Raw genomic sequence first — 27751 nt, 5'->3', positions numbered from 1 at the left:
CTCTGCGTGGAGTATTTTTTCTTTTTAGCGATACATGTCTCTGAGAGACATGTATCCTTGGAACGACACTTCCTTATCCTTGAGGTGTATTCATGGACAATCCGACATTCGAATATAGTCTTTTTAATGCGTGTATGTGTTGTCGAACACAAAGCCACATACGAAAACCTCACATGCCGTGACTCTTAACGCGGAAGTGTAATTGCTTGTATTCAAGTATGCTCCGAAATCCTCGAAAATGCAATCAAAATATGTTAATTCAACTTAAAATGACACGACGTCCTTGAACGTTGCTCGTAATAGGGCTTAAAGCGTTATTCAAAGATTCAGCTACTATTATATACAATAAACGCGCTGCTATTTATCTTTCAGTAAACAGTAATAAAAGGTGTTTGTCGCCCTCTTGTGGACATAAGTGGTACTACATTAGCAGTCAGCGGCTTGTTTTTAATTGAGGATGTATTTAGATAGATAGATAGACTCCCTTTATTGTCATTAATAAAATTGTTGGCAAATCTTGACACCAGAAAGTTTATTCATTCATTCATCCATTTTCTACCGCTTTTTCCTCACGAGGGTCGCGGGGGTGCTGGAGCCTATCCCAGCTGTCTTCGGGCGAGAGGCAGGGTACATCCTGGACTAGTCGCCAGCCAATCACAGGGCACATATAGACAAACAACCATTCACACTCACATCCAGAAAGTTTATATTCATAAAAAATATTTCGACTTCAGTCTTGTAAATTTACAGCTGTTTTTCTTTCATTTCTGCTGTTTTTAATTTTTCAACAATTTCCTTATTGTAGTTTTTCTCAGAATTATGACTTCATTCCCATATTTTGACTTTTTCCACAGCATTATTTTCCCAAAATGACAGCTTTATTCATTGTTTCACTTCCTAGAACTTCAAATATATTTCAGCTTTCTGACATTATTATGAGGTAATTTTTTGACTTTATTGTTGTAAAATGACTGCAAATTTTTTGAAAAATTGCATTATTGATCCTTCTTTCCGGAACTGGGGTGCTTCGCTCACTGGTTTCCTTCTTCGTCAGGACACCCCCATGGCTGTCGCGGCGATGACGACCAGTGCTTCTGGGTGACTTTCCATCTTTTCTCACATTCACAATAACTTTTTCCTCCACACTGGCTTTCATGTTGTTTTGACCTCTAAATGCAGCCTAAACCTATCTTACCCAATCTGAAAGTGAACAGACATTCAGTGCTGTTTATTTGATGGAAGAAGCGATGCAATAGGACACACCCAGCCAACAAAACACACCTGTCACTCACAGTGCTCACACGAAAAATGAGGTGGGTTCAAACAAACCAAAAAAAGTGCTATTCCATCCAGATGCAAACACCTGGAAATTGGTATATATGCATACCCTAAAAGGCTTCATTTACAAGCTAGAATACTGTACTGCTACTCAAGCTAATAAAAGAGGGGGAGGCTTGCATGCAAGCTGCAGGGAATTCTCGTCACTTGATTTGGTTTCTTAGCAACAAAATGAAACTGGGTATCACCCGGGCGAATGAAGAGGAAAAAGAAGAACCAGGACCTTAAGCAGAGGCACTGTGACTCTAGGAAACGGAGCCACCATCTCCATCCAACGCATAAAGGTTTGAAATGACTTGATAGAATCATGGGATGTGATTGTGTCGGTAAAAAGGCCCTCTGGTACAGCACGCATGCTGTAGCAACGGCTCTTACGTGTAGCGTAGAGGTAATCGTGTGCAAATGAAGCAGCCTTGCTCCCACACACAGAGTGAAAACCACGGACAGCTAAATCCACGCCTTTTTACTGCTTGGCCTCGGCCAGTCTATTGCTGATCTCTTTGCTCTTCTTCGTCACGCCTCCGTCCGACGCAGGTGGCGAGGAGGCCACGGCAGCCGCTTCTTTCTTCTTAAACTGCTTCTCTTTTGCTTTTTTCAGCGTCTTCGCCGATGTTGCTGGCGTCGTCGTCGTCGTCTTTTTTGGCCTGGTGCGAGACGCTGGTTTGTCAGCCTGAAAGAAAACAAGCATCCGTGCAGATGTTAGAAAGAAGAGGAGGATGACATTCCAGATCAGGGGTGCCCAAACTTGTTCCACAGAGGGCCGCTTGTTTTGTAAGGCCACCCATGTCAGATATTAACAGACATTTCCAAAGAAAAGAAAAATAAACGCAGTGGTTTCCCAAGATTTTGACTAATTATCGGCCGATATCGGTATGGGATTTTCTCCTGATCAGGAAAACCGATATTAAAAATATGCTGTACCCAACACATCGATATCGGCTGATATCGGAAATTGAGAGTTAGACGATATCAGTATATCGGTTTTCAGCAAAAAGCAAGCCAGTATCGGAATCAGTATCCGGAATTTTTACATTTCCTGAATTTTGTGCTAGTCCAATAACTAAAATGTGTAAGCAAATCATTAGATGTGCTTTGAAATTCAAACATGAAAGTTTGCTAAATATTTTTACATTTAAAAAAAAAAAGTCAATGTTTACATTTGGATTTGATATTTATTTAGACTGTGCCGAGGTTCCCCGGCTGCACTTTGGACACCCGTAGCAAAGTAGAATTTATGTATGTAAGTGAATATTTTGCATTTAATTGTTTTTTTCTTTTACTTTGTGCTGAAAACGTCAATGAATAAAAATGTAGGCAAAATCCATGTATGTGTTTTGAAATTCACTTTGCTCAAATACAAAGTCGAAAACTGCAGTTTAAAAAAAAATGTGGCGTCTGTCAAATGTCAGCGCCAAAGAAATTCAATGTTTTCCTTCAACTTTTTTTATCAACTCTGTCTGTTACTCAAATACGGATGTGAAAATGTGCTGTTTATAACATTTCAGTGCAAAAAAAGTCCACTGGTTTTTCTGGGTGATGTTCTGCTTGGAATGTGCCGAGGACCACTAAAATCCCAGCTGCGGGCCACACATGGCTTTGGACTTTGGACACCCCTGTTCTGGACTGTCGGAGCATGCGTGCCTTCGTCTTCCTACTGTTCATGGTTAGTGTCACGGAAGTTCAAATGTCTTGCCAAAACCAAGCCATCCATCTTTGTTAGTACATGAGCAGCACTACCCACACACACACACACACGCATAATAGTGTGTACTGGTACACACCACTCATGAAGACACCTGCTAGCTTAGCTAGCCATCATGGAGGATGGTATTATCAATATGTAGGAACAGATGGAATTGAACTGACAGTGTACAAACTCATGGTGCGTTCAAGGACCGGCGAGCAAAGTGGGAAATGTCTAAAACACTATCAGTGCAGCGTAAAGACGTAAATGTGGGACGAGGCCATCACGCCCACATGGTCTGCAAATAGCAGAGACGAGATCTAAAGATCCCGAACCGGACCCCCTGGATTCCCTGGTGGCGCCTACAAATTCTGGCCATAAAAATTACGATCAGAATCTGGGACAGCCTTGGCGGAGGCCGACTTTCCCCGGAAACCGAGTTGACTATATGACCAGCCCCCCAGTGGCATGGAGTCCCAAATTCCAAGTTCCAATGCCTTTTCCAAGTCCACAAGGCACATGTAGACTGGTTGGGCAAAGTCCCGTGGACCCTTGCAAGGGTGTAGAGGTGGTCCGGTGTTCCACGACCTCCATTGGGCTAACGATGGCAGCCTTCTCTCCAGCCCCCTGGAAGAGACTTTCAAGGGGGTTGAGGGGTTGCAACCTCTTGGATGGGAAGGTTCACTACTGTTCCATGTTTTGGCCATTTGTGGATGACGGCTCTCACTGTGGTTGGCTGGAGTCCCAAAGCTTTAGAAATGGCTTTATAAGCTTTTCCACTTGTTATGTTTGGGGGGGTTATGTCTTATCACACAGTGGTGTTGTCATTGACTCATATTTACATTTGTTTGATGATCTGAAACATTGAAGAATGACACACAGTCCCCCCCCCCAATGTAATGTAACATACAGTGACCACTGTATGTTCATATTAATATCAGTTAATAATAATTATAATAACTACAATAATAATTATTATAATAATATCAGTTCATAATATTTTGACTTCATAATAATAATAAAGGAAAGCTTTTTCACCAACTTCATCTTGGTTAATTTCTCCTATATTAACCTTGATACAATTTTTTCTCTTGATATTATGACTTTACCCTTTTAAAAGCTTGTCTTTATTCTTGTAAAATGATTTTTTAATAGTATTTTTGTAGAGTAGCCACTGAGGCCCGAAACAGGCCAAAAAAAAAAAACAGGCCATCTGAGCTGAGCTTATGATTGTGATCGTGTGGGGAGGGAAATGGGTGATGCAGGCAGAGAGGTGGGAACGGGTGAGGAAGAAGGGGTGGGGTCCTAAGGAGGGTGTGATGAATGTGACCACGTGACCGTCTTGTAGCGTGCATACTTGCTTCAGTCCCTCACAAAAGTGAGTACACCCCTCATGTCTTCTCATGGGACAATGCTGCATGGATGACATATGTGTATATGTTATGTCCACGTTCCATTTTCTACAGTATTGTCCCCAGAAAAGATGCGATTCGCTGCCTTAGCGGTGTGAGGGGGGCACGGCTTGTTGTGAGCTTGGTATCAGTCTGAGGTCAGCCTCCATGCTTCAACTGTCGGGGAAACACACCTGACTACAGCAGATTGAGCACAGAGCTGCTGTCCGCCTTTGACGCGTCCTATGAGAATGACAACACGTTAGCAGCCTGTGTGGGGGCGGAGCTTCAATGAAAAACAAGACAGCCTCGGCTACACCCTCCAACAGTCTGCAGATGTCATCACCATTAGATCAGAGGTTGTTTTATTTCGGACTGTGGCCATTGGTCGTGAAGTACGCATCACCTCTCCCATTCAGCACTACTTACCCGTTGGAGAACCCTGCCCGATTCCAATGAGATTCAGGAACAAAAGTAGCGACCTTTTTCTTGCTTTAGGTCAGTGCTTCTCAATTATTTTCATAATATTTATTCTTTTATCTGTACTGTACGGACTGAAGGTAAAAATGAAACCAGGAAAATGCAACAAAATGAAGAGCATACAAGCATACTCATTCATTCATTTTCTACCGCTTATCCTCACCAGGGTGGGGGTATGCTGGAGCCTATCCCAGAGAGGCGGGGTCCACGCTGGACTGGTGGCCAGCCAATCCCAGGGCACATATACACAAACAACCATTCCCACCCACATTCATACCTATGGACAATTTGGAGTGGCCAATCAAGCTAGCGTGTTTTTGGAATGGGGGCGGGAACCGGAGTACCTGGAGTAAAGCCCCCCCACGCACGGGGAGAACATGCAAACTCCAAACAGAGATGGCCGAGGATGGAATTAAACTCGGGTCTACTAGCTGTGAGGCCTGCGCGCTAACCACCGAATTGCATGTTGAGTACTATAAATGTGTACATGTTGGTAGGTCTGCATTAAAATGAAGCCTCTCGCATCCACCTAAGGCTGGTCAGGTTTATCTCGGAAGCAGATGGAGTCCAACAATTTGTAGACCAGTGTTACAAAGATGTTGGAACGTTGTTGCAGGTCCAAATGAAACAATGGTATAAATTAATAAATGACAATATATTGCAATTTACTAATAAAATTATAATAAAAAATAATAACAATAATAAATATTGTTACGCTCTATGTGTATGCCATCTGCCCAGCCGTTCATGCCATTGTTGTACAGAAAGTGAACATGAGAGCGAACTCTCGAGGCTGAGAGGCGAGGAAAACAGACACCGACACTGACACCACAAAAACTGTAGTGAGGCTGGCAGAATGATCCATTTAATTTCCCTTGACTCTCGTCCTCGTGGCCGTGAGACGGCTTTTTCTCGGTCTGGAACCAATTAACTGCGATTGGTATGTGCATTTTACTGTGTACTGTACGGTTCTAGTCTGCACGGCCATAGAAGCTAACATTTTGTCACATTGCTGTCTTGTTTAAACACTCAAAAAGGCTCAAAGCATCCTTTGAATTGTAATGATCAACCTACAAGGTTGGAGACAAGAAATTATGAAATGAACGTGTCTTTTTGTCCGGGCGCGTTCCGTTGTACTGTAGCCTTTTTCTGTCCTTGCAGTACTACTCAAACCACAGACTCATTTATTCCGGAATGGCGCCCTGCAGTCATGTAGCTTCGACATTGCATGTCTAGGAGTACAACCTTTTTGGTTAGCATCCTCCTCTGTCGTTTGGGCGCGGAACACTTTGTTGTTGTAGGTTTTGTCAAGGAGAAACTTGCAAACATACAAAGACTGCTAACAAGGAAGCTAGCGATGACACAAGGAGAGTGATTGACAATAGTTGCAGCCAATCAGGACGCAGATGACAATGGGCAGAGAGAGGGAAGAGAGAGACACTCAACTTCCAACAATTCCATTCTTTTTAAAAGGGCCAGGCTAACATTGCCCAAAACAAATCTACGAAACAGCGAGTCCATGAAAGGTGAACCGCGATCGAGCGAGGGAACACTGTAATCCGTTTCAGACGCCAATAAAAACAGGTTTTTATAGAGAATACGTACATGCAGAAAACAATGGGACAATTATACCAAATTGCCTGAACCTGCCACTTTCCTTGTGGCCCCATGGGGGGTTATTTAGCAGCCACATCGAATTAAAAGACTAACGTAGGGACAGTGAGTCAGCAGCATGAGGGTGCTTTGTTTAGAGTACAGGACAAATGGACTAGTTTGGCACGTCCCATGTTGGACCAATCTTTGGAAAACCAAAGTCTGACTATATTTGACACTGAAATGTGTAAAAGGCACCATTTGCAGGTGTACCTAATGACCTGTGTGACGGGGACACCTCATCCAGACACAAGGGAACACACCACATCATCACTGTGAAGTGCTTCATGAGGTGGTTTTTTGGTCTGGCGGGGGCGCACTCACCTTGGAGGGCTCTTTGCCAGGCTCACTGTACAGACTGCGTATCCTCCTGCGCTCCATCAGCTTGTTGTCCGTGGGCTGGGCCTTGACCTGCTCACCCCTGAAGGTGGCGCTGTAGCTGGTTTCCAGACTGGTCTCCTCCCCTGGGGGTTTGTACTGGGATGGAGCCTTGATGGCCTTGACTGGCTTCACATCCTTGTAGGCCTTGAACTCAGTTCTAGGAGACAACAACACAGGCTGAGATGGGGTCCTATAGGCAACTGCTGTACATACAGGACAATACATGGATGCGTGACCAGACTTCTGGTGCCCCCGATGAGTGGTGCTCAAAAGGTCAGCATACAAGGAAAGCAGTGCAATTGTTTCTCATCCATCGATCTGTGCTGCTTGTCCTCCCTTCCATTTCCTTTACAAATAAGGAGCAGAAATAGACTGAGAATAAAATATTTATAATATTATATATTATATATATCTATAACATATATAGATCTAGCACAAAATCACAGTCACCGTGGCAACACTGTCTCCAATTAACCTAACAGCCACACATGCATAGGGTTAGGGTTAACACTAGCCCAGGGGTGGGCAAACTACGGCCCGGGGGCCACATCCGGCCCGCCAAGTGTTTGAATATGGCCCGCCTGTTCTTTCCAAAATATTTAATTGAAACTCAACATACAACCTGGCCTCATGGCTTGAGCCAACCTTTTGATGGTCGAAGTAGCTGTTTTATCAATTTCGTTATTTGATGTGGTCTGATGTTTACAAAATGCTCCTGAAAAAAGGGACACAAGCACATAATAATAATAATAATAATTAAAATAATAATACATTCATTTTCTACCGCTTATCCTCACGAGGGTCGCGGGGGTGCTGGAGCCTATCCCAGTTGTCTTGGGACGAGAGGCGGGGTACACCCTGGACTGGTCGTAATAATAATAATAATAATAATACTAATAATAATAATTCATTCATTTTTACCGCTTATCCTCACGAGGGTCGCGGGGTGCTGGAGCCTATCCCAGCTGTCTTGGGGCGAGAGGTGGGGTACACCCTGGACTGGTCGTAATAATAATAATAATAATAATAATTCATTCATTTTTTACCGCTTATCCTCACAAGGGTCGCGGGGGGTGCTGGAGCCTATGCCAGTTGTCTTGGGGCGAGAGGCGGAGTACACCCTGGACTGGTCGTAATAATAATAATAATAATAATAATTTCATTCATTCATTTTCTACCGCTTTTCCTTGCGAGGGTCGCGGGGGTGCTGAGCCTATCCCAGCTTCTTGGGGCGAGAGGCGGGGTACACCTGGACTGGTCGTAATAATAATAATAATAATAATAATAAAAATACATTTATAACGCACTTTACATCAAATAAATGATCTCAAAGTGCACATATAGCAGACTACATGACACTTTTACGTGTAAAATATGTGTAAAAATATACGTGTACAAATGGACTGTCACATGTAAAATACTATACAGTCTGCCCCCCCCCCGGTCAATTTTATTAAATCAATGCGGCCCGCGAGTCAAAAAGTTTGCCCACCCCTGCCCTAGCCCTACCCCAGTCTAACAAGACACAACTAAAGTCTAGGCCTAACCCCACAACCCACAGTTTCCAAATCTATTATCTATCAAATCTATTATTTATCCACTATTCTGTTCTTTCATTTCTGCTATGGCTTTTTTTTCCTTTCAGCTTTCTTATTAAAAGGTTTTTGGAAATTTTCTTCCCATAATTTTGTGACTTTATTCCCATAATATTGTGACTTTTCCCCCCATATTTTTGCTGTTGTTTTTACCCAAATATTTGACTTTCTTCTTCAATCTTCAAAAATGTGCTTCTCCTAATATTCTGACTTTATACCCAGAATAATAGAAATTATTCAATCCAACTCATTTTGCAAAAAAATATTGTTTTTCATAATACTATGACTTTATAATAATAACGTTGCAGTTTTTGCTTTTTTTATCATATAACCCAAATAGCTGGCAGTCGCACACAGTGGCTACATCAAGCGATGAACAAAATAATTAACTTCCAGGCATTCACATTCAAGAGTTGGCGGGGCGACTGTAGCTGTTAGCCGTTAGCCAAGCGGGGAGTGAACTGGTTTGTGCCACATTCCTCCACTCCCGTCTCATTGCCAATCACATCTCCACATTTGGTGACCCTCCCTGTGAGTAACCCAGTTTTTAAACACTGACCTCCAGGGAAAAGACGAAGAAAAGCTGGGCCGGACTCTTCTCCGCTTCCCATGAAACCATATTTTCCACTAACTTCCCAGTGCCACTACTCACTGTCGCAAGGGTCGTTATCTAAAAAACGGATTCCGCAGACAAGGCCGTATACAGTTCCTTCATAAAATATGCATTGAAGGCAGGATATTTCATACAGCTATTTAGTACCGGATGTCATGTCGTGCCCGATGGGTGGAGGAAGGCCCGACATGGAGCCACAAATCACCCTAATTGTCAGGAGACACTGTCACATGGTCCCTGGAAGGATGGAGGCTGCCTGCACGCCGCCCATCCTCCCCCTGCTTGGTTGAATGATTCAGGCGTGGGCCTCCATCACCATCATCATGTTGTAATGGACGGAGACGGCACTGCCGTGTTGTGATTACTGTACGTTCCCTGCAGTCGTTCATGCACAGGCCATAGTATCGACTGAATAGCGCTGGCCTCCACTGTCGGCCGTGTGGATCGATACAGAAGCCTTATCTTTACGGAAATGTAACAGGAGCTGGCTGCATACGACATCCCACCAACACAACACCCTGCACTGGCAGTGTAGCGCCTGCTTTCTTTGCTGTTTGGATTGGATTCCCGAAGGCTACATGGGTGGGGGCGTAGGATGAACAACCCACGGTATTTCCTCACATAGTGAGCTTCACGGGTCTTACACTGACCTGCAACATTTTGGACACATGGCTGGCCCCCCACCTACACACCATACTCTTTTGGCGGACCGTTGAAAAAAAGTTTGGTGTAACAACATTAGTGCAGCATACACACGTAAAACATGTCCAAATTGTGGGGAGGGCCTCCATTGGCCCACGGCCCCCCTGCACACAACACATCCTGCACGTGTCCATTCCACCACATATCGGTTTCATCCCTAATAAAAATGTCAAGAAATGGACCGGTGTGACGTTCAGGGACGATGGGGCAATATGCTAAGACAATTGTGTTTAACAAGGCACCCTCCGTGTCCTTGAAGTGACCAAACCAGACAAGGCAGTGTTACCTGTAGCTGCTGGAAGTCGACATGGTCTCCTTGATGTGTCGGTTGAGAGCGTCTGCGACAGCCCTGCCTTTCTTCTTCTGCTGCCCGCCGGAGCACACCGGCACTTCCTCCTCGGCCTTCTTCTCGACGGCGTTCCTTTCCGTAGATGTTTCCCTCCTGGCCGGCCCCTTCACCTCCTTCTCATGTAGCTTCTCCTCTATCTCGCTCTTCTCCACGCCGGTCTCCGCCTCTACTCGCTCCACCTTCCCCGCTCCGGTCGTGGGGGCGAGACCGGCTTTGGGGATCCACGGGTGGTCGCGCTTCTTCGGGATGGGCCAGGCTTTGTAGTCCTTCTGGTACTGGGTCTCCGGAATGAACGGCGCGGCCGAGGGTTGGTACTCGTTCCTGGGCTTGCAGCTGGGCTCCGGTCGCACCCTCCACGCCTGGAAGTCTTGGCGCATGACGGACGCAGTGGAGGATACGTCCTTGCATGATGCGGCAAGTGGCTCGACTGCACCGGAGGGTGGTGCCTTCGCGACCTCCGGCTGGTTCTCTGCAGCCCGTCTCGGCTGCTTGCGCTGGGGGAGGTGGTGCACGTCGGCCACATCGGAGTATTTGGTGAAAACCAAAGGCACTGCGATGTCCGCTTTGTCCAGCTCGGTCCAAAAACGGTTGATGCAGCAAGCACGCGTGATGCACGGCCACGCCATGATGGTGCTGGTGGAGATGGTTGGCACTCTATCACCGTCAAGGCGAGTGGGTACAGTCTATATGCTGGAGCTTCCTGCTCCCTCCTGCAGGCGGTTGGAGGCTTTGCTGTGGCGTGCACATTGCCGCTTGGTTGCGCATCAAGACCCCACCCACGTTTGGCGTGAAGCTGGGAGATTTGTGAAAGCACCAGGAAGAAACACCTCTGCCTCTGTTGTGCCATTGAAACACACTTTATGGTCCATTCCAAAAATAATAATTATATATGTGTGTGTGCAGCAGCACGTTCCAAGATACACAATAATACAAACTATATATGCAAAACTAACCTCAGCAACGTAGCTGTTATGTTTTATTCAAATATCAAACCAGGAAAGAGGACATACTAATATAGCAGATAGTGGTAGGTGGGTAAGGAAGGAAGAATACATCTCTATCGGCATTGTTACACTGCCTACTAAACATAAACCTACAACAAACAACACGGAGTCAAATGCGGTTTCCTGGACAGGATTTACCAGGTGGACCTGAGAAATCGGTCGCATTTGCTGAGGTGGCGCCCTCCTGTGGCCATTCTACGGCAACTGCGGTTAAAAGTGAACCACAGTAACCGCAAACTCCACACAGAAATGGCCGAGGGTGGACTTGAACTCGGATCTCCTAGCTATGTGGCCTAGCGCTAACCACTTGGTCAAGAACTTGGGTTATTTATTCAACATATCTGTCAGTGATGCGTTCAATACCTCTGCACATGCACCAGCCACACCGGGAGAAGCTCTGTATGAAAAAGAATACTCCTCACACTACGGAATGTCAGGCGGCCTTGCGGGCGTCACACACCAAATAAAAGCCTGTATGGAATACCAGAAAAGTAGCCTCATTCACACATCGCTAATGTTTGTGTTAGCAAACACAGTTGTGTTTCACTTCATGGCTTCCTCCTCAGGTACCTCCTCAGGTTCGGCCTCCAGTTCAGCCTCGTCCTCTGGGTACAGCCTGCAGTATTTGTCCACCATGACGTCCAAGTCCGGCTTGACTTCGGCGTTGACGTGGAGCACGGCGAGGCTTCGGTTCCGGTGCCTGACCGGTACGCTGTCCAGGTAGGCCTGCAGCCGCGTGCCCGCCGCCTCTCCCTGCTGCTCCTCCACCTTGAGCACGGGCAGCGTGGAGAGCACCTTGAGGAAAGCATTGACGTTGGGGAAAAACTTGATGTCGGGCAGCTGCAGCGTCTCGTGGATGGAGGTGGGCAGGCGTACCTCCTTGCCGCGGTGCTTCCACTTGATCCTCCAGCAGTGGAGCTCGGCGGGGAGCGTCTCGGGATTGGGCAGGTCGTTGTGGTAAACGCTGGCGTCGTTCTCCTCGGTGGTGTTGAACTTCATCTGGCCCATGATGGCCGGCACCAGTGAGAGACATTTGAGGGCTTTGACGTTGACCTCGGAGAACATCTCCTCCACTTCCTGCATGACGCTGTGGATGATGGGGAGCGTCACATACTCCCTGTAGTAGGCCTCCGTTTGGATCTCTCCCATGTCGGCCGCACGCTGCCTCTGAATAAAAAGCCTCGGGACACGCACCGGAATCTCCATGGAAGCGGCCACGCTCACCGCCTCCTCGTACCAAAACTCATGGTAGATGTCGATGTTATCGTTGACCTCGTTTAGCGAATGCATGACCGCAGTCAGGCTGTTGGCGGCACTAAATGCATCCTGAGTGTCGCCTTGGAGGTTCCTGCCGAACGCTCTGGTGAACGTGAGGACATTCTTCAGCACGATCACGGTCATCACCATCTCAAAGTCGGCAAGGATTTCGGCCAGGGACCGTGCATCGGCTATGGCAGCACGGTCAAATACGTCTTCTGCGTTGTTGTGAATGGCGTCCATGCAGTATACGAGCGGTACCAGGATGTCCAGCAGCACGTCAAAGACGTTGTGTTGCTCGGTCCAGGTGCTGCAGGAGGCTTGCGTTAGCGCCGCCGCTTTGTCCTCGTTCTTCTGGTAGTGAGCGGATATCGCCTTCTCCAGCTGTGCGTGCGCGCCCGCTCTTTTGAAGAAGACGCGGAGCCTCCTCAGCGTCTCCATGAGGATCTGGACGTTGGGGAAAGGGAGACTATTGGCCAGGTGGATGTTTAGCGGCATGTGCGAGCACGGCATGTGAAAGGCCAGCGGGTACTTCTCCGTCAGGAGCACGGCCACGGCCTTCATCTTGGTGGCAGACGCCCCCGTGACCTTGTGAGCCTGACCGCGGCAATCCTCCATGCTGAGCCCCCAACGCTCAGTCAGCTGCGCCTCGAGCCTCTCCACCAGCGCCGCCTCGTCACCGCTGAATGGCACAAAGTCCAAAAACTCCTCGCGGAGGATGTTCTGCTGGTTAACAAAGCGCAGGAAAAGCGGCAGGTGCTTCTCGTTGCCAAAGTCGACCAGGTCGGCTGTAACCAGCGAGAAGATACGACTCTCCCTCGCCTCCATGAGCATCTCCTCCCTCACCGTGTTCTCACACACATCCAGAAGCTGGCCCAGCTGTGTGGAGGAGAGGTACTCGGCGTTAACGGCAGTGCCCCCAAAGCGCTTCCTCAGTGCCTCATCTCCAGCGTTTATGCGGTAATCCAGCAGGGCTTGAAAGTTGTTGGACACATCCTCGCTTGCTGAAACTTCAGACGTCTCCAGTGGGATGCTCTGCTTCGCCAGCATGATTATGACCTCAAACAAAGACCTCAGGTAACTGCGAAGCTCCTTCTCCTCTGTGGACAGCTGGGGCTCGCTGGTGCTTTCCTCAACGGCGGCTTCCTTTTTGGACGCAGCAGCTGCTGCCACTGAGATGAAGAAGAGCGGATGCAGAGATGATGGACCAACAATCTCCTGCATGTTTGTTTCTCATGTCACAACTGAAGCTTTTTTCTTCAATACCGTACTTCAACTGTGTGCCACTAAAATGACATTATTCCCTTATTTAGTCACTTTATGTTACTGAAGTAATGATACTTTTCCCCATAATATTACGTTATTCTCCTGAAATGACAACCTTTTCTTGTTAGTTTACAACTTTTTTTCCTCTTAATATTTTGACTTCATTTTGTAACATTAATGCAGATTTCGTTTTCTTGTTAAATTATATCATGGAATGCATCGTGGACCAATACATAAACAGCCACAACACAAAATGACTTAACAATGCAAGAAGTCAGACATGGCATGTCCCACACGATAGTGGAAAAAAAGTTATCTTCCCATTCCTTCTTAAATTTAGAAGAAATACATTTAAGGCTAAGTGATTGGCTCGCTAGGTAGCAGCTGTCTCAAAGAGTTGTGCAACGCATTGTAAACATTAAACAACAGTGTATAAGTGGCTAAAGCGTGATATTCATGTCTACAGGGGTCTAATAATTAAAAAAAACCCTATTTACAAAGTCATCAACAGGTTTCCTACGCTCTAACCACAAAAACACTCAATTTATTAACATTGAATCCTATATCCCGGAAATTAATTTATTGCGGTCAGGTCAGGAGCCAAGTAACTGCAATAAACAAGGGACGACTACACAGGAAAGACTAGTAATAAATAAATAGCAACCGACCACTACACTAGTTATTACTGTCACTTTCTTAGGACCAGCCAACTGGAAGTTATGTGACGTCCCAGTCTTTGAACGTGACACATGTGCAGCTGGTGCAGAGAGGGCAGCTCTACCGATAGCGGAATATGGGGGCCTACCCGAAGAACCAGAGTACCTGATTTACTTACATCTCCTTTCCTTGATTCGTTTTAAGTCCTCCTCCGTCTGAAACCAAAATAAAAAGTGTCCAAGATAAAACATCTGTAACACAACTAACTAAAGGCAATGTAAAGATAGTGATTGTTTTCCTCCTCACAAGTTCTTTAATCTGCTTGTGATGCTTGTCACGTAGACTCCGTGGGCGGATGGTCAAGTCAAACATGGTGGGAATAGCCGTATCCTTCAGCACCGTCCTGTAGGGGCTCTAAGAGGGCAAATGATTTTCCAACTGGGAATAACAACTTGGAAGAAGTGTACGCTGATGGAAGATACTCACTGTTCTGTACACCAGTGATGGGTCAAAGTGTTTGGCACATAATCTATAGTGCTTGTTTAGTTGATCTACTGTCTTGGCCTCCAGGTCTGCCCGGCGGCAGTTCTCTACCCAGATTCGACACCTGGAGAAACAACACATGTTGTCATATAAAAATATTGATACACTTGATGACATATGCAGTGTCAAAGACGCTGCGTGTACAATTAGCATCATGCAGTTAACAATATGTGTATAGTATGGTTTTAGAACATCATTCCTTTACAGCAAGAGCTGTGTTAACATACAGTCCTTCTCAAACATGCAACATTAAATTTTTAATTTTTAAATATTAAATGGAGCCGAATCATGTTACGAGTGAATCATTTGACTTTTGAAAGCTCCAGGAAGAGGGGCGCGTGCAGTTTACAACAAGCAGCGGAGAGTAACATTAGCTGCACTTTTTAAACAAAAGCAACAGCCTTATACTGACTGATAAACAACAATAACAATAGGAAATGTGCTATTACCTCTCAGGGTCCCTTGGAAAACGAAAAAATGCCAAATCCGACTGCGTGCTCTTCCGTGTGCAGTTCGGGGCCGCGCAAAAATTCGGCATATTTCTCGCTAGCTAGCTTAGCTGCTACGACTTTCCTCGACCAAGTTTGGTTCCCTTTTACGTTGTTTGCTCGGAAATTCACATGGAGTTACATAGTCAGACGATAACGTCTGAGTTGGTTGGACAACACAGCGTTTACAATAAATGCTCCTATAAAGTGACGGCAGTTGAATTTCAAAGCCGAAGACGAGGACTGTTCCGTTCGGGAGACGCAGTGGAGACACAGCACCCGATAGGACAGAGATACACTCGAGGGCACCGCGATAGGCCAAGCACTCGACCAATGAAAACACAGATAAGCCTCTGCTCGTTGACGTAAATGTACGTCATTGAGAATGCAGACTTTCTCGGTGCTTCCATCTATCGGCGATTTGATGATAAGACGACAGCAGCTTAACCACAAGCTTATGCACCGAATGTACAAAGAACATTACTTGAGGTCGAAAAGTAAATTGAAGACTGATAGCCAGATATCAATAGTATAAAATAAAACAAGGAATATGCCATGGCTCGTTGGTCTAGGGGTATGATTCTCGCTTAGGGTGCGAGAGGTCCCGGGTTCAAATCCCGGACGAGCCCTCTTTTAGCCTGAGTGCGACGTGTTTTGCGGTAGGACGATCGCAATGTTTTGTAGCAAAACAAGAATATGACGTATTCTAGCAACACCACGTGGTTAGCGACATCCCTGAACTGCCGGACAGTCAATTGAGATGTAAATTGCAGCACGCAGATTAGATTTGATGTTCACCTTTTCTCTGAACTACTTTTCGCGTCATTTTTTTCCAAGTTGCCAAAAAGCAGGGCTCGTCCGGGATTTGAACCCGGGACCTCTCGCACCCGAAGCGAGAATCATACCCCTAGACCAACGAGCCGAGTACCTCACGCAATCGCCCTTTTCGTTCATAAAGGCACCGTCGCTATTCATTTTCGGCAGTATTTTTGTTTTTCATGTCCTTTATACTGGCGAGGTAGCCAAAAAATTACATTTTAGTACATAAAGTGCAGCGTTATGCAAATGACTCAATGAAGTTGGGAACAAAGAAGACGCACAAAGCATTTCAATTAACTTCTTTTTATATATCATACATAAGACTGTCTTAATATAATACAAAGGGCATTGTCATAAACACAGCAAAGTCTTCACTAGATCTTACAATCTGTGGATACATGGACTTATCCTTTTCCCCATGCTGTTCAATTCTATAGTGCATGTTGCATGTACAAAAAAAGTGAACTATAAAACGAAAAAAAGAAAGAAATTTGGAGAAATCCAAATCAAATAAGAGGATTTGCACTTCTGCTGGGTGTTCAGATATGTCAACAAGAATACATGTTTGTGTAGAACCCACAAACTGAACAGGCGTGTGAAAGATGGAACCTTTTCAGATTTTTTCCAACCATGTGCTTCTCATAGAACCAAAAACAAAGGTTTGTGATGTACATGCACTTACAATATACCCTGTGAAAATTATTAAGGTTTCAAGATCTAGCTTTCCCTGTTTGATTCAAACCCTACCTCATAGTGTTGTCCTGATGTAGTCAAGTACCGTTGCCACGAGGCAAGGTTTTGCCACTAAGAAAACAGGAGTTCCTGCCCAATGAATGGTCACCAAATTGACAAACATAATCAACATACCAGCAGGAGCAAGGTAGTGAGTTCTATACTTCCTTTATTAAAAAAATATAAATATATACATAAATTCTATTTCAACTATTAAAAAGGGGCTGCATTTCATGACAACTGCTCTAAATAAGAGGTCAATCAGCATGATCTGAAATAGGCGCACACTTACGAGTCACTGCAGTCAATTTTTTTGTCTTTTTCAGTCTTTATTTTTGGAATGTTTAGTACCAGTACGAGGTGCCAGCAATAAAAACCACTGGCAAATGTCTAAATATCTCAAATTCGGCGGGGTAGGAAAAAATGATTGCAAATTTGCAATTAACCTTGACATCCAGATAAAACCCCCCAGTCTCAATATAGGTAGCTTTACATTGGGTGTTTATGGGAAAAGACCAAGCATGGTTGTGGTATGGGTTCTCCTTTCAATGACAACAGCATGACGTGTGGCCTGTCGTCCGTTTGACAGGTGGCCGTGGGCAGGTTATTTCCTCTCTTAATTTCAAAGCTGGTCAAACGAGTAACAGAAGACAGCAAGCACTTCAAAATCCCTGATGTCAAAAAACAAACAAAACCAAACCCGAATAAAACAGAGGAGGAGAAATGAACATCTGGTTATTGACTAATGTTTTGAGGACATGCATGTCTGCCCAGGCAAAACATGACACCCCATTTCCCTTTCAAGAGGACAACAATCAAGGGGATCTCTCTTCCCGAGCAAGAGAAAACCATTCAGCCTCGCGAGAAGGCAGAAACAAGTAGCCAAGTTGACCAAATGTATGAAAGGCAGCAAAAACCCTTTGAAATAGTATGCATGATGGACAAAGAAAAAGAAAAGTGACAACACCGGAATAGAACGCATTAGTCCCCCCCACCCCCCATCGTCTTCTATCTCGCTACTCCGGAGCCTGCAGAGTAACTACCAAATTCTCTAACATACCAAAGTTTTAAAAGACTCCCAAAATAATCCACCAATTGATATGGAAACAGTTTTGGTAAAAGGTGGCAAAGAAAGGTGGCCAACGGTCTGAACAACGCTCTCCAGTTTTGCTAATGTAATATATTGCAGCTGTTTGTATTGAAGTTCAAATAAGACCTTGATAGACTTTGCGTGAAAAGTGGTGAACTGCTACATTATTGGTTACAGACACCTATAGGCTATAAAACAACTGCTTTGGTATAAAAACATATCCAAAGGGAAAATAAATTCTTGTAAAATTCACAGCATAATTTGAGGAGAAAAAAGGCAGTCACTTAACTTGTTTTTCTTCTTCAGTTTCCATGTTTTGGATGGAGAGACTTGTGCAGGTGGTTCTGATGAGGAACTACATGCAAAGGTTGGAGGGGGGGGGGGGTAAAAACATAAAAAGGGATAGTTCTTTCCACTCAGCAAAATCCTTTACCAGTGACTAAGATTTTTCAAGGAAGTCATGTTTAGGAGGTTGTTGTGTACAATAAAGACCCTGTTATGTGGGGCCCTGCTGAAGAAGATATCTTTGTCAAGAAAGGCCTCAAATTACCATTCTTATTTACCTTTTTCTAAAATGTTTTCATTTCCTTAAATAATTAAGGGCTGTCTAGAGAGAAAAATAGAGAAAAGCCATCTTAATTCAAATGATAATGTCCAGCTCCATCCCGTTCCAAGTCCATGAGTCATAAGGCCAAAAGGTTATCTAGAACCAGCCACCGACATTATTCCTTTCACTGGACTGGACTCCTTGCCGTCTCCCTGCCCACCGCTGCTGCGCTCGTCTGTGCCAGGCCCGTTTGGAGCTTGCAGGAAGGACCTTTGGGCCTTTTAGACTGAGGGGTGGTGCTTCCCTCTCCTTTGACCCACTTGGGTGTCTGTATCCACCTCCGCCCGGCCAGCACGCGCTTACAGGGACTCCACTGTTACGCGCTCCCCTCGAACAGTTACACGACACCGACAAGAAATATCACCGCAAACACTTCCCCTCCACGTCAAGCTACAGGATTTACAAGCAGCTTTTCTCCGTGTGAATTTTTGCTTGAAAAAAAATAAGGGCAAAAATAATGACTAACCAGTGGAACAATAATGTCAGGCGGTCCCCGAAAGAGGACGCCAAGCATCAGCGTCGCCGACAGCTAGCTATCGGTGATGACAGCTTCCAACTCTGCTCTGAAATGCTCCTTTTGACACATCATACCCAATGGGGATTACATGAAACTGGTGAAATGGTAAGATGGATGTCTCGATCTCACTATGGTTATTCCGCAGTATTATTTTGTGCCTAATGGTCGCAAAAGAAAACGGATGAAAATTACATATATACTTCTTAACAAAGGTTTTTTTCCCTCTGTAGTAGCGGTTCAGTGATATCTCCCTTCTGATGTGAGCAGCTTTTATTCTCAACACACCTTGTAGTAAAAAACACCACCTTAAAAATGACGCACAGGGGGGAACACACAGCCAAATGTCAGTGCAGTCACGAGCTGGCCATCGAACTCTGCTGCACACACACTCCAGTCATTGGAGACTCCTCCCGGTCCATGCCCTGCCTCATGGTCAGGTGGCCTTCCGCTAGGTAGTGGCCAGGCCCCGTGTTCGTGCCCATGGAGAATGCAGGGTGCGCCGCCATGCCAGTCTCCTGCCGTGGGTTCGAGAAGGCACCTAGACCCATGCTCAGCCCACCATTCTGACCAAAGTCAAGCGCTCCAGCGGGCAAATGGCGGAGCTGGTAGGCCTGGTTGCCATGGTTCCCAGTGGAAGAGGAAGATGTAGAGGAAGAGGAAGCAGAGGAAGACAGGGAGGTCATAGACAGATGGCCGTGAACCACCTCCATGGAGTCCTGCGTCGAGGAGCTGTGTGTCGGGGAGGTGTAGTGGCGTGGGCGTGGTCGTGTTGCCATCATCTGCCCGTGGTGGTGATGAGTGTGTGAGTGGGGATGCAGGGCCTTAGGGTGCTGAGGGGGAACGTGGAAGGTGGTCTCCTGGACTGGGTGGGTCTCGCCGGTGACCGACTCTGGTCCGACTCCACCTCCCCACACCAGTGGAGGTGGATAGGCCTGTCGAGCCTGTTAATAAAAGAACAAAAGTCCCTCTCAGCGGTGTTCATCCGACATGTGCGTGGTATCGTCATGCTTGTGGAAGAAAATGCACTTTAACGATGTCATTCAGAGTTTAGGGTATGACCTGTGGGCAGAGGCTGTCTCCATCAATGGCTGGCATGGCTGTGCCAAAGTGTCCTCCACTGTGTAAGTGGTGATGGGTAGGGTCTGACCTTGCTCTGCCACTGGTGCTTGTTCCAGATGAGCCTCCTGAGAGACACACAAGTATTACTTACTGAGGTGCTGTCTCTTTGCAAAGTTAGCCAAGCAAATATTCCTATCATGCACAATTTTACCTGAACTGGAGGAGGTGCTGGAGGTGGTTCCTGAAGACTGGGACTGCTCTAAAGCGGGGCTCGTCGACACGCTGCTGCTTGTATTGGTCCCTTCGTCCGCAGTCTTCTTGAAGAAGCTGTGCTGCAGGGCATAGTAGGGTTGGATGCGGCTCTTGGGGTCGTAGTCCAGCATCCGTAGGATCAGGTCCTTAAACTTCAAGTAGTCAGCGACGGCGTGGCCAGACTCCCCTGCCCGCCGCCCACCCGGCCCCCCTGTCTCCACACCCAGGATGGAGTGGAGCTTCCGTGAAGCTGGAGGTTTATACTATGAAGCAAATGCGCAAATACAATTACTTCCACACATGACAGCGCAGTTAGAAGAGCAGTAATGACGTTAGCGTACCCTTTTGCCATCTTTGGTCTTTTTAACACTCCATGTGCCATCTGAAAGCTTCTCAAAGAACTTCCTGGCTTTTGGGGCTAGGTCCATTATGTGATTAGGTGGGATGCCGAGAACCTCCACTATTTTGTTCATCTGGTCCACCTGAGAAAGTCACCACAGCGTTCAATGCATGTCAATACTTGCATGTGCATCTCACATTGGAGGCTTGCTGTCCATATATACCTCATTGGCTCCACTGAAGAGAGGTTCGCCTGTATGCATCTCTACCAAGATGCAACCCAAGGACCACATGTCAATGGCCAGATCGTAGGGCATTCCCAGAAGCACCTCTGGGGAGCGGTAGAAGCGACTCTGGATATACTGATATATCTATTCAAACAAAACAAAAAACAAGACAATTGTGATTTTCTGTTTGGAAATTGGACATTGTAAACAAGAAAATAATATAAAGCACTAGGATGGTTGCAAGCAGACATACCCTTTGTCCAAGCTGGCACGAACTGCCAAAGTCCACTATTTTGATGGCGCTCCTCTTGGGGTTACATAGGAGGATGTTCTCGGGCTTCAGGTCACAGTGGATGATGCTGAGCTCGGGCGTGGCCAGGAAAAGCAGTGCCGTGCATAGCTGCTGGGCGAACTTCCGGGTGAGGTTGAGCGAGACGCCGCGGAAGTTGGTGTTTCGGAGCAGGTCGTACAGGTTATATGAAAGCATCTCAAACACGAGGCAGAGGTGGTTCCGAAACATGAAGTGCCGCTTTAGGTGAACTGCCAAAGAAACCAAAAATGTTCATTCATGTCCCGCCACGTAAGAAGCAAATTTGAAGAGGGGCTTACCAATGTAGTATTTCATCTCGGTATCATGTTTGTTCATGAGCTCTAGGAGGCGCACTTCAATCTGGGCTTGATTGAGGAAAGCTTTCTTGTTCTTGATGATCTTAATGGCGACCCATTCCTGCTCTGCCCGGTCGTATGCTTTCACAACCTACAAATGACAGAAAACAGTTTCAGTCAGATTGGGACTGTTGGGGCATTTGAAATATTCAAATTGGTAACAATTTGCCCAACTTTAATCATCTCCATAAAGCCAAGCACACACCTGTCCAAAGGATCCTTTTCCTATCAAGGAATCAATCTCATATCGGTCCATCCACTTCTCCCCATTCTTGACGATGTAGTCATAGTTATCATCGTCATAGCCATCATTGAAGACTTTCCTTTCTTTTTTGTGACTGGAGTCTTCGCCCTGACCCTGTTGGTGCCGTCGCTTCTTTTTTGCATAATAAACCTACAACAAAAAATATGTCAACAAAACGGTCGTACTAAAGTGCCACAGGAGAAAATATTCATGTCAAGTGTTTTGGAGCGTTGCAACAAGTTCACTAACCTCATTGATGTGTTTGTATGTTTTGATAAGGTCAATGGAGAGCTTCCTCAGGGGAGCTGAAGTTGGGTCACGAAAGCACTGGGGCATGTGCCTCTGATGTATCAAAGTAAGAAATAATAATGATTTTAAACAACCGTTAAATGTTTTTCTATAGTGACATGGCAAGTGCATTCGGAGTCAATGTATTCAAGGGCGGCGTATGTAGCCACTTTTAACGCACCTGATTGGCAGTGAGCTGTGGTGTCTGGTCGCTGTACGGTAGGACCGTAACAGATTGGTCAGTGCTTGGCTGGTGGCGGTCACTGTACTGCTGGTGCGTATGGGGCATTGGAGCAGCCATCTGAAGACCAGCAGTGTGTAAAGAAAAAGAGGGCGCAAGCCGGACAGACGAAGGTTTGCATGCTGAAGTCTCTCCTCCTGGAAGAAATTAACACCTTGCCTTGAGTTGTAATTTACATGACATGCACTAAAAACTAGAGAGGCTAATCATGTCGTTGCATCATCACAATGCAGAGGAGTAGAGTTTCTTCTACCACAAAAAATATGCAGAAGAACATTTTTCTGTATAAAAAAGCTCAACGGTTAACCTTGCACCCCAAAATCTTGCATCTGGCAAAAACAGTCAAGATGCAAATGAATATTACCACATATATTCAAAATGATCAAACTCATTTTAAAAGAACAAAACAAATATGGTCATACAATAACAATAAATGCCATTTTCTAAATAACATTATCAAGTTCATCTAAATCATTATCAACTAAACATCAATTCAATCATATTTATTGTATCACTAACATTTCAGCATTTGAGGAAAAGGCTGACCAGTGAAAAGGGGGGTGAGAAGAAAGCACCGCCATACTGTACAGTGAATCATCCTTCATTTTAAGCCAGAAGGAATGAAAAAAAATATTAAATAGCATGTTCAGCTATCAGCATCTCTCACCAGACAACACAATTCACCAGCGCTACACAGTAACCACTATTCAGAATCCCAGCAACAGCACCTAATTAGCATAGCCTATCACCACAGAGATACAGCGTGATTTGGCAAGCCCATCAATGCACAGACCAATCACAACGCAGTATGCAAATAGCCTACTTTTGTTGCCAGGGCAGAGCTGCTCCCATTTTCCAATGAGAAAACAAGAAATAAACAAGAAATAAAATTGAACTTTGGCACACTTAGACGCTGCTTTCAACACAAGAGCCTGACAGCAAAATAGCTGCAGAGCCTGAAACCTGCACTCCATATGACAGCGTTAGAAAGCTGACCCAGCTTTGGGAAAGGGAAAAAATACACAGCCACTGACAGAAATAAAAGGAACTGTAAGATGAGAGAGCACGGCACAGGCTGTATTTTAGGGAACCAATAAGGTGTAACACAATATTAATTCCACTATATTTATACAGACATTTATTGAACAATACATTTTGCTCATTTTAATGTTAAATACATTTTTAGAAATAGATGTATTAAAACATGATTTGTCTTTTGTTTTCCGGATTGTCGGGCAATAGAAACCACTGAAAAGAATCACTTAGGTGAAACTGTAGCACTTTGTACTGCCGTGTCTTACTTTGTCCCACATAACAATGTGATGAAGCGCGCAAGCCTGGATGCAGATTTGGATAAAGGCATGACGACGACAGGGGAGGAACTTAGGTTTACCACTTCCCATAAAAAGGAGCTGGTTGAGGACGATATTTCATATAGAAAACACATAAACAACAGCTAACCTGGATGCATCTTCTGCAAAAATTCCATATCATCCTGGGAGGAGAGTCCAGCAGCAAAGCAACTAAAAAGAATAAAAAAAAACACCACATAATCGCTACAGAAAATTATTATTCTCTTACTTTGGGCTTTAAGTTTAGTGTCGAAGGGGATGGGGTGACCCAAATAGGAAAGGGTGTCCCCAAACTTTCAAAAGTGTGTTTATGAAGTACTCAAGTCACCCGCAAAACAACTGCCTGTGGATTAAAAGTAGTCCAAAGTAAATAATACATATTATGTAAGAATATTTATGCTGCTGTTATCTGTGTGCGGTTACTCTAAAGGTTATAGATATTGTACACATTCCACATTGTGAACATGGCGTTTCTAATAACACACGACTTCAACTGTTGTGGATGTCCAACCACCCAGCCTTTGAAAATCAAGCATCAGCCGGCTCCATGCTCTCATTTATGATTATTGTTGACGTTCAGAACTGGCATATGAACAGTTCCTTGCCTGGCTCCACTCTTTCACGCCACAAACGGGCCTTGAAGGTGCAAAAATAACGGCAGCTAGCTTGCTATTCCTATCCGTTATCATATCTTAAGTGTTGGCAGAGGGCCTCTATAATAAGCTCATGTGTCATCTTCTCACGCCCATTTCCAAACCTCAAATCAAAAAGGCAGCAATGCAACACCATTAACTACCAAAGCATGCGTGCATATTTAGAAAAAGACAGCGGGTCCGGCTAGCGATGTTACTTACAGATGGTGGGGTGAATCTCGTCATGGTTGGACATGGGAACGCATATTCAGTGTTATTCGAGTCCCTCGTCAGGCAAATACATAATAAAAACCCTCGCCAAAGATGCCCAAGCGTATTCCCGGTGTGCCTTTAGCGGCCGTGACAAGCGTGAACGGGCTGCGATCGTTAAGGGTACTGTGAGAAATTGCGGGACGAGCGAGCCTGTCTGTCGTTCACCCATCCAGCGGCAACTTTAGCTATGTGACGCTGTGCTCCAGCCAGCGGGCTGCTGGGGCCCACTCAGCTGGTTCCTCAACAAGTCAACGTTAACCATTAGCTAGGCTTCGTCGAATTAGCTCCCAGGCGTTAGCAGCATTAGCTGGGTCTCGCACAACACACCATTTCCTGCACATCTAGGCCCCTCGCGTTTAAAGGGTTCTGTGGCGACATGTTGCAAAAGATCCCTATATCGCACAATGACAATTGTCTAACACCGCAGGGTTAATGTTAGTGCTGCCAGCATGACTCTCCGCCAACCAGTCACTCACCATAAAACACAATCGGCTCACATTTATCACCGCAAAAAATACCCTTGTTGACCTACTGACTGGAGGCAAACGTTAAAGCCGCTCTCAGACCCACTCGGCACCGCCAAAAATGGTTAGCTAGCCGCCATACCACAGATACCGTTCGCAACTTCACTGTCGCGTCCATCATTATTAACAATTTGATTTAACACGCTAATGCAAACACAATACGGTACACATGGAGGAAACTACCGCCAAGTATGAATATATCTACTCACCTCTGATGGCACGATCTTCATTTAAACTCCAATAACCTGTATGATGAGGAAACTTCTCCAGCTTGGTGATTCTCCCCTCCCTGCACGGTTAGCGAGTATTGATAACTAAATCCGACCCCCCCTTCCTCGGACCGGCAAATACTACAATTCACCAGGCAGATCTAATAAAGTCTTCATTTCCATAGATATTCAGTTGAACGGCGTCGACAATCGGAGCAACATTAGAGTAACGTTACCATCAGCTGATGACTAGCAACATGCTAACGTTAACTAGCACACATAAGTCACTAGCTAACCTTAGCGAATTGGCTAGCTAGTTGACAAAATGAACGCAGCTAACGTTAGCTACCTGTCCTGGCTAGCGCTAGTTTCCCAGGCTAGCCTCAAGCTAACAATCGTGGCCGCCGCTAAATAAAAGGTACGTCAAACAGATTTTACGCAGTCTTTGTAAAATTGGCGTCGACCTCCACGACCCGCTCGGTAGCGCGGGTGCAGTCCGTGTATTTTTAACACGAAACACGACCCGCGTCCTCTGGTAATTTGGCTTTGGAATTTTGTGTCAATTTTCACAAAATGGCGCGCGGTCCAAACCTGCGCAGTGAACCGGCCCGGTAGACCAGAGACACGGACAACCCAGTAAGTGCGGCGCCGCCTAATTATTAAACAGTCTTAAAATGTCGGCCTCTTCAGCGTCTTCACCCGATCCATTAGACGTGTCTCGTTATCCCAAAACGTCAAATGTATATCCACTGACAGCATTATTCCGGCGGGAAGGGAGAACATTTGAAACGACTGCGCTTGGGGGGGGGGGAAACCCTCCTGACAAAATGGCGATGCTCTAGCTTGTTGCCATGGCAACTGTCAATCAAAAAACCCCAAATACCCCGGATGCAGCAATGACGAATAAAATGTAAGTGGACAGAGACCAGAACACGCAATAGTCTTTTTTTTAGCCGCCTTTGGATGGTTGCTACCGCTCAGCAAACACGTCTGTTCTCCGCGTTGTTTATTTATTGTCCGCCATAATGGTAACTTTTCAACACACACCCATTATTGGACCCATCAGAGGGTCTATAAATTTGTGCTTTGCATTCATTTGCGAAGCAGTAACTTCACACCTCATTTCTTTATTTAATACAACACACACACACACACACACACATATATATATAATATATATATATAGATATATATAAATATACACATATATATATATAGATATTCTATATATGCATTAGCGTGTTAAATCTATTTTTATTCTAGGAAAATCACAACTTTTTATCATGAGAATACAACTTTTTTTCTATATTGTGAATTTAGTCTGGTGACTAAATGATATATTATATATATATACACTATATAGATATAGGTAGATATATATAGAGATATAGAAACAAAGTTGAATAAACTCATATAATGTCCATGTAGTAACGTAAAGACACGAAAGGAAACATTAAAGGAAAAAGAAGTTATCATGCTATGAGAATAAAGTCCAGAAACGGAACATAAATAGCTGTAATTTTTATGAGAATAAATTCAAAATATGACAAGCAAAAAGTTATATTGTCTTGAGAAAAAAAGTTGCAATTTTATGAGATTAAACTTCTAATATTATGAGAAAAGATGATGTCCTTTTTGTAGGATAATAAAATATGAACGAACAAAGATGTGATTGTTTAAAGATGTAATATGATTATTACGTTTACTACTGCTACCAGTGTTGTTGAGTGTTGTATACTGGTGTGTGTCCAGTTCATGTCCGTCTGTTCCTTTGTAGAACCACAACAGTCTTGGTTGGTTAAGGGGGAAGCCTCTCATTGTGTTCTGTGTTCTGATTGGCTGCAGACCTTTGTGAATTCAATCTTACATGCAGGACTGCCTATTTCCTGTTGTATGATCATATATGCTGAATGACGGCAGAAATTACTCGGCTGTAGGGAGCCTGGAATACTAAAAATTAATTTCCGGCCCGTGGATAACTACGAGGAGGAATATGTTCTAACAAGGATAGAAAAACGCTAAAGCCTAACAGCGACAGGACAAGCCACGACCAGAGGAGTAAATGCCTGAGTAACTACTCGTGTACAATCTTCTAAGTTGAAATTTGCACATTGAGAGTATTTAAACGAGAGATAAATGTGATCAATGTATGGAAATAACTAACCAATGTATGGTTAGTTATTTTGGGACCCTCTCCCCAATGGTACGAAAGGTCACAAGGAGATAGCGCATATTTTTGCAATGGATAAGTACGCAAATGCTGTCTGCTTGAGCCACTT

At 45.1% G+C, this 27751-nt stretch overlaps 3 protein-coding genes and 2 non-coding genes across 8 annotated transcripts; 1 reads left to right on the top strand and 4 right to left on the bottom strand.

Moving 5' to 3' along the window:
• Positions 1–1213: 1213 nt before the first annotated feature.
• On the bottom strand, positions 1214–10976 carry map6b (microtubule-associated protein 6b). Of its 2 annotated transcripts, XM_058080558.1 has the most exons (4): positions 10124–10976; positions 6871–7084; positions 4608–4656; positions 1905–2008 (listed from the first exon to the last, which is right to left on the bottom strand). In XM_058080558.1, the coding sequence occupies exons 1-3, from the start codon at positions 10810–10812 to the stop codon at positions 4612–4614; spliced, it is 948 nt and encodes a 315-aa protein (XP_057936541.1). In that variant the 5' UTR covers positions 10813–10976; the 3' UTR covers positions 1905–2008; positions 4608–4611. The 2 variants fall into 2 exon arrangements, with proteins under 2 accessions (XP_057936540.1, XP_057936541.1); XM_058080557.1 differs by lacking the exon at positions 4608–4656 and having other exon boundaries at positions 1214–2008.
• A 182-nt stretch (positions 10977–11158) lies between these two features.
• On the bottom strand, positions 11159–15728 carry thap12b (THAP domain containing 12b). Its single transcript, XM_058080556.1, has 5 exons — positions 15363–15728; positions 14857–14977; positions 14677–14784; positions 14549–14585; positions 11159–13619 (listed from the first exon to the last, which is right to left on the bottom strand). The coding sequence occupies exons 1-5, from the start codon at positions 15449–15451 to the stop codon at positions 11734–11736; spliced, it is 2241 nt and encodes a 746-aa protein (XP_057936539.1). The 5' UTR covers positions 15452–15728; the 3' UTR covers positions 11159–11733.
• Positions 15729–15958: 230 nt separating this feature from the next.
• Positions 15959–16030, top strand: trnap-agg (transfer RNA proline (anticodon AGG)). Its single transcript has one exon. It is a non-coding gene; the product is annotated as a tRNA-Pro (tRNA).
• Positions 16031–16251: 221 nt separating this feature from the next.
• On the bottom strand, positions 16252–16323 carry trnap-cgg (transfer RNA proline (anticodon CGG)). Its single transcript has one exon. It is a non-coding gene; the product is annotated as a tRNA-Pro (tRNA).
• Positions 16324–16507: 184 nt separating this feature from the next.
• On the bottom strand, positions 16508–26297 carry dyrk1ab (dual-specificity tyrosine-(Y)-phosphorylation regulated kinase 1A, b). 3 transcript variants are annotated; one of them, XM_058080356.1, is made up of 12 exons: positions 25473–26297; positions 23944–24005; positions 22423–22619; positions 22203–22295; positions 21915–22103; positions 21653–21800; positions 21297–21583; positions 21041–21187; positions 20819–20959; positions 20437–20740; positions 20226–20350; positions 16508–20107 (listed from the first exon to the last, which is right to left on the bottom strand). In XM_058080356.1, exons 2-12 carry the CDS (start codon positions 23969–23971, stop codon positions 19520–19522), a joined length of 2247 nt encoding a protein of 748 aa, XP_057936339.1. In that variant the 5' UTR covers positions 23972–24005; positions 25473–26297; the 3' UTR covers positions 16508–19519. The 3 variants fall into 3 exon arrangements, with proteins under 3 accessions (XP_057936339.1, XP_057936340.1, XP_057936341.1); XM_058080357.1 differs by lacking the exon at positions 23944–24005; XM_058080358.1 differs by lacking the exons at positions 23944–24005; positions 25473–26297 and adding an exon at positions 24689–25442.
• Positions 26298–27751: the final 1454 nt, after the last annotated feature.

Source organism: Doryrhamphus excisus, chromosome 8 (genome assembly GCF_030265055.1).
Source record: "Doryrhamphus excisus isolate RoL2022-K1 chromosome 8, RoL_Dexc_1.0, whole genome shotgun sequence".
Taxonomy (NCBI): domain Eukaryota; kingdom Metazoa; phylum Chordata; class Actinopteri; order Syngnathiformes; family Syngnathidae; genus Doryrhamphus; species Doryrhamphus excisus.
The sequence above is the reverse complement of the archived record's forward strand: the minus strand, read 5'-3'. Positions and strand labels throughout refer to the sequence as shown.

What these genes read in the sequence shown, in the direction of transcription:
- thap12b (XM_058080556.1), bottom strand. Translation starts at nt 15,451, where the DNA reads ATGCCGAATTTTTGCGCGGCCCCGAACTGCACACGGAAGAGCACGCAG. An exon ending in ACAAGCAGATTAAAGAACTT is followed by an intron (nt 14,586 to 14,676) that starts GTGAGGAGGAAA and finishes TTTTGGTTTCAG; the next exon opens with ACGGAGGAGGACTTAAAACG. An exon ending in ACGAATCAAGGAAAGGAGAT is followed by an intron (nt 13,620 to 14,548) that starts GTAAGTAAATCA and finishes TCTTCATCTCAG; the next exon opens with TGGCAGCAGCTGCTGCGTCC.
- map6b (XM_058080557.1), bottom strand. Translation starts at nt 10,812, where the DNA reads ATGGCGTGGCCGTGCATCACGCGTGCTTGCTGCATCAACCGTTTTTGG. An exon ending in TCGACTTCCAGCAGCTACAG is followed by an intron (nt 7,085 to 10,123) that starts GTAACACTGCCT and finishes GTTGTCTCCTAG; the next exon opens with AACTGAGTTCAAGGCCTACA. An exon ending in CTGGCAAAGAGCCCTCCAAG is followed by an intron (nt 2,009 to 6,870) that starts GTGAGTGCGCCC and finishes GTTTTCTTTCAG; the next exon opens with GCTGACAAACCAGCGTCTCG.
- dyrk1ab (XM_058080356.1), bottom strand. Translation starts at nt 23,971, where the DNA reads ATGGAATTTTTGCAGAAGATGCATCCAG. An exon ending in CACAGCTCACTGCCAATCAG is followed by an intron (nt 22,296 to 22,422) that starts GTGCGTTAAAAG and finishes TTGATACATCAG; the next exon opens with AGGCACATGCCCCAGTGCTT. An exon ending in TCTTCAGTGGAGCCAATGAG is followed by an intron (nt 20,960 to 21,040) that starts GTATATATGGAC and finishes TGACTTTCTCAG; the next exon opens with GTGGACCAGATGAACAAAAT.